At 33.7% G+C, this 5410-nt stretch overlaps 1 protein-coding gene across 1 annotated transcript; it reads left to right on the forward strand.

Moving 5' to 3' along the window:
- The first annotated feature begins 2064 nt into the window (after positions 1 to 2064).
- On the forward strand, positions 2065 to 4422 carry PCNA2 (proliferating cell nuclear antigen 2). The gene is made up of 4 exons (XM_011091106.3): positions 2065 to 2580; positions 3466 to 3618; positions 3703 to 3800; positions 3934 to 4422. The coding sequence occupies exons 1-4, from the start codon at positions 2262 to 2264 to the stop codon at positions 4156 to 4158; spliced, it is 795 nt and encodes a 264-aa protein (XP_011089408.1). The 5' UTR covers positions 2065 to 2261; the 3' UTR covers positions 4159 to 4422.
- The last annotated feature ends 988 nt before the right edge of the window (positions 4423 to 5410 follow it).

Genomic DNA, 5410 nt, shown 5'->3' on the forward strand with positions numbered 1-5410 from the left:
TGAGACTAAAAACATAATTTTACCTATTCTGAACGCACCATCTAAGTTTCAGATTTATGAATACAAATAATAAAACGATACAAACACTTTAACTACCGAATTAAATTAAATGATATGAACGTTCTAGTACAAACTGACTAATTTATTGTATAAACTAGCAGTTCATATATTTCTGCCAAATAATCTAAGATGAGGGTCCAAATATGAAAAAGGCTGAAAAGACCCTTGAGTGAATGTGATCGTACGTCTATTATTATACTAATTTATTTTATTTAAATGTATTCTTCGATTTGAATTATAAATATACTCTAGAAGAAAATATAATTTTTTTGTACTAGTTAATTATCATTTAAAGATAAAAAATTATGATAATAGTAACATACTATGACTGTGTAATGATTATCGGTTGTTGGATTTTTAATTTTTGATGTTTGAATAGCATTGAACGGGATGATGAATTATATCAATAACAAAAATGCTATTATAATTAACCATAATATCCACAAATAATATATATATATATATATATATTAAAACCCCAGTTACTTTTGCTTTCCATAGTTGGAAGGAATTTTCATAATACTATGTACGATCACTGTCATTTATATATCCATTCTCTAAAATTGTGCAAGGAGATTTTTATTGGGTATATTTGTGCCAGTTCTCACCTCCAAAATAAAATAAATGTGCGACACTCTATAGACAGACCATTCAGAGCAGCACATTGTTCTTGTACCGGTACCACGTCTATGAGTCTAGGGTTACATAAATTGCTGCCAAACACTGATGAACACGTTTTTTAAATTTTATTATTTTCATTTGTAGGAAAATATTTTGTCTAAATTTTCAATGTAAAGATGTAAATCATAAACCTATTGTTAATATATAAAAATTAACAAGAAGGATGTCAACCAAATAAACAATTGATGTCACTGATTTTTGCAAACATCACCGTAGGAAAATAAAACATTTTTACATTACAAATGATAGTGACTCAAAAATTATGATAAATTGATGTTTTCAACTATAAATAAATAAATTAATATGAAAACATAAGTTTAAACCATGCTTTTTATTTACGACTAATCTTTTTTGCCTTTTGTTTTGAAATAACGAGCGGTAGCCAATGAGAGATCATGCTTAATTATTATTCACTAAGAATAGTCATAATAAAAAATCACATTTCTTTTAATAAATGTTCGTGCATTTGGTGGGAAATGCAATTTACATGCTTTAGAAATTATAGTCAATTCTTGAAAATGGACTTGTGAAAATATAGTGTATTTTGAAAAGTTCAATTAAAATTAACAACACGGTATATGATACTCTTACAAAAATACTTATCGAAGTCAATTCGGGATGTGTTTTCAGATTCTCTTTTAAACTTTCGAGTATTAGAATGAGCTTATAAATTTTTTAAAATATATGAAAGTTTATAAATATTGTAAACTCTTTCGAGAAAAATATCAGGACCTTGTAAATTCATTCGAGAAAAAGCAAGGAGCTTGAAACTTATTTATATGATGTAGTATGTTTCTTTATTTTGTGTCATGTTAATTATACTTCAAAAATTATTATGTTAGAAATTTCAAACTATTATTTTATTTAAGTATTTAAAAGTAGGATTTAACATCGTATAAAGTATATACATTTATACAGTCTTCCGAATAAACTCAGCAACACACCCTCTAGATTTTCCAAGTAACGAAATTTATAAATAATACCAAACACGTCGTGATTCTATAACGTATTTATTATTGTTAACAAACATGTATATTAGGAATTTACTAATATATAAATATAATAATATAAATATTGCTGAAAAAAGAGGCCCATACTCCAATTTGAATTTCAAGTTTTCAACTAAAATACTGGGCTTCTCTCAGCATGAGGACCAATTGAATGGGATAAGCCCATTTTCTCTTAATTATAACTGTGATTTTAAGAATGTTTGGATCCATTGGGCTTCAATTCAATTGGGCCAAGTCCAGTACCCTATTTTATTCCAAAATTGTGGCGGGAATTGAAAGGTATTTCTTTGACCCCAGCTCCCGCCAATCAACAGCCCTAGATTTCCCAGTACTCTTCACCTGCCTTCTATATAAAACCCTAATCTAGATTTCCCGGCACTCTTCCCCCCACTCACCCTCGAATTTTCAAATCCCGCGCCTATATTTCCCTCCAAAAGTCCATTCCGTGCTTTTGGATTGTTTCCAGCACGGCGGGGAAACAGAGGGCATTTGATTTTTGATTGAGTGAAGATGTTGGAGCTGAGGTTGGTGCAGGGGAGCCTTCTGAAGAAGGTGTTGGAAGCGGTTAAAGATCTGGTGAATGATGCTAATTTTGATTGCTCCGCCACAGGATTCTCCCTGCAGGCCATGGATTCGAGTCACGTGGCGCTGGTGGCCCTGCTGCTTAGATCGGAAGGCTTCGAGCACTACCGCTGCGACCGCAACATTTCCATGGGGATGAACCTCAATAACATGGCCAAGATGCTGAAGTGCGCCGGGAATGATGACATTATCACACTCAAGGCTGATGATGGCAGCGATACTGTCACCTTCATGTTCGAGAGCCCGAGTATGTTCGTTTATTCTCTGTGCTTATGATTTTTCTGATTATCATCATTATTATTATTTATTTATTTTGCAGCTGATTTTGTCTATAGTTTATGTTTGGGGTTATGTTGTCTATTATTATTGTGAAAAGTATCTGTTTGCTCTTACTGTTTTCATTATCTCTTACACTTTCCTGACATATCTTTTGTGCTAAGAAGTTCTTTGAACTCTGTTGTGCGGAAAAAAGTTTGAGCATATATGTGAAGAATGTCGAATTCTTCCTATATGATTTTTTGCAAATCTGCTGAAAGTTCATTTTGTTTGTTATTTTACTCTTTTAATTGTGTGGTAAATTATCTCCTATTTACATACAAGAAATCTTTGTTTCTCAATGAAGATGAACATAGTGCGAAAATTGATAGAATGTTGATATGGTAGAGGAGTCTAAGAGAAATAATATGTTAAATGTTGATAGCTTAGAATCTGGGTACGGTAAATGCTACATGCTGGAGGACATTCCTTGAAGACCTCCAACACCAAGTTTGATTAATTATACCTTGAATTTGTGCATTGCAAACTTTTTAAGAGTTTAAGAGATGAAAGAGCGTTTAACAAAATGAGCAAATATTGTTCAAGATTTCCTTTACATTTTCATACTTGAATTGGTATTTTTTCGTGAAAAGCGTTTGGCCACACATACTTACACCTAGGTATTTGATAAAATGACATATCAAATGTCCAGTGTACCTGAAAATTGGGAAGGGTTGTCTGGCAAGATTCAGTTTGTAACATGGTTCTTATGTGATGTATGTCTTAACTCTTTTATTCAGTATATAGTTAAATACATGTTCCAAGTTTATGTTCTAATCCATATGTACATGCTGAATTATTTGTTTATTTATTGCAGCTCAAGATAAGATTGCAGATTTTGAAATGAAGCTGATGGATATTGACAGTGAGCATCTTGGAATTCCAGAAGCTGAGTACCATGCTATAGTTAGGATGCCATCTTCAGAGTTTGCAAGAATTTGTAAAGATCTTAGCAGCATTGGTGATACAGGTGAAATTATAAATACTTGTAATATACTTTGTGCATTATATAAGATTTTTACTTAGTGTAATGATGAGTAATTGGTGCTTGCAGTTGTGATCTCTGTTACTAAGGAGGGTGTAAAATTCTCAACAAGAGGAGATATTGGAACTGCAAATGTTGTTTGCAGGCAAAATACCACTGTTGACAAGGTTCATTCTTCTGGCCTCTATCAAGCATATTATGTCAATTCTCGATCATTCTATTCTATCCAATGACAAGTACAAAAGTATGATTTCCCTTTTTGGTAGATCACAGATGTTTTGTCTTTGTTCTCTGATGCAGCCAGAAGAAGCAACAGTTATAGAAATGAACGAGCCAGTGTCACTAACTTTTGCTCTGAGGTATTTGAACTCCTTCACCAAGGCCACTCCCTTGTCCAACACGGTAACCATAAGCTTGTCCTCGGAACTGCCAGTGGTGGTAGAGTACAAGATTGCAGAAATGGGGTATATAAGGTTCTACTTGGCACCCAAGATAGAGGAGGATGATGAAGAGACTAAGCCTTGAGTTGATTACTTAGAAATTCTCATCCTTGCTAGTTCGTAGTCAGCCACCACAAGCCATAGGTCTTGTATATCATTGTACTGCATTTTCTTTTCAGTTCACTTACCCAGAGAAATTGTCCCAGGGTTGAACTTGCAAGTTCATTGTGCTGTGTGGTAGCTTCGTGCCTTACTGCCCACCAGCAATGGCCGTCTGAGCTGTATCTTTAGGAAATTTTCTGATTGGAAATGAAGCCTATGAATGATAACTGTCTCCTTTTTCACCAAATTTTTGCCTTCCTAAATAGTGTAAATATTCCCCAGATTTTCCCGATGTGTTTGTTTGGGTCCAAAAAACAATAATTCCAAGGACAATGAAGAAGAATTCTTAACTTGTCAAGGGAAATTGTAAGCCAAAGTACTGGTAAAAGTCAGTTTGTATAATGTGCAACTGAACGTGCATGTGAATGATACCTTGGAAGCCTAAAAAAGAGTTTGGAAATATGGTTGGGAAAGTAATTTTAGCAGAAAAAGCAATTGAAGCTGGGCTCTCAAATCTCAATCAACAAGCATCTCCTACAAGTTACAACTTCAACAAGAAACCGCTCAACTCCTACAAGAAGGTTCTTCTCTGAGGTAATATACGAATGAATTTTGTTCACCCTTTGCCACAAAACATCAAATTTTAGTCTGTTCCTATTTGATTTCCAGTCAATTCGTCGAACGAGAGGAGACAAGGGAAGTCGTCCAGCGCACCGGCACCGGAGATGAGGTCCTTGGAGATTCGCCGATTGAGAAAAATGAACATGCAGCAAATATTTCGAAACGAGGCTAATTGTGGATAAAATTATTGAGCATGACTTTCATTCCTACAAGTGACAAGACACATCGGCTGGATTTCTAAATCAGATCCCTTGTGGTCTTATTTGAAATTGAGGGTAATCGTGCCCAATCACCGGCAGAAGGAAATGGATTTCGGTGGATTTTAGCCCAATCCACCCTTGTCACATAATGTAATCCACTCCTAAATTAATTTCATATAATATTGAACATACATATATTTACAGAATATTATCTAAAAATTTCACAAATAGAAGAATAAAGAGAGAAAATATATTGCTGTTCAAGAGTTTTTTTAATACTGACTTTTGACTTCGAAATTAATTCATCAGAAAAGCTCAAGTTAGAATCGAGCTTTAAATTTGATCCAATTAACTTAAAAAATATTTGTAAGTTGGACTCATCTTACACTTCGAAAAGAAAAAAACATTTTATTT

This window comes from Sesamum indicum, linkage group LG9 (assembly GCF_026168435.1).
Source record: "Sesamum indicum cultivar Baizhima isolate 11 linkage group LG9, ASM2616843v1, whole genome shotgun sequence".
Classification (NCBI taxonomy): domain Eukaryota; kingdom Viridiplantae; phylum Streptophyta; class Magnoliopsida; order Lamiales; family Pedaliaceae; genus Sesamum; species Sesamum indicum.

What these genes read in the sequence shown, in the direction of transcription:
- PCNA2 (XM_011091106.3), top strand. Translation starts at nt 2,262, where the DNA reads ATGTTGGAGCTGAGGTTGGTGCAGGGGAGCCTTCTGAAGAAGGTGTTG. An exon ending in CTTCATGTTCGAGAGCCCGA is followed by an intron (nt 2,581 to 3,465) that starts GTATGTTCGTTT and finishes TATTTATTGCAG; the next exon opens with CTCAAGATAAGATTGCAGAT. An exon ending in TAGCAGCATTGGTGATACAG is followed by an intron (nt 3,619 to 3,702) that starts GTGAAATTATAA and finishes TGGTGCTTGCAG; the next exon opens with TTGTGATCTCTGTTACTAAG.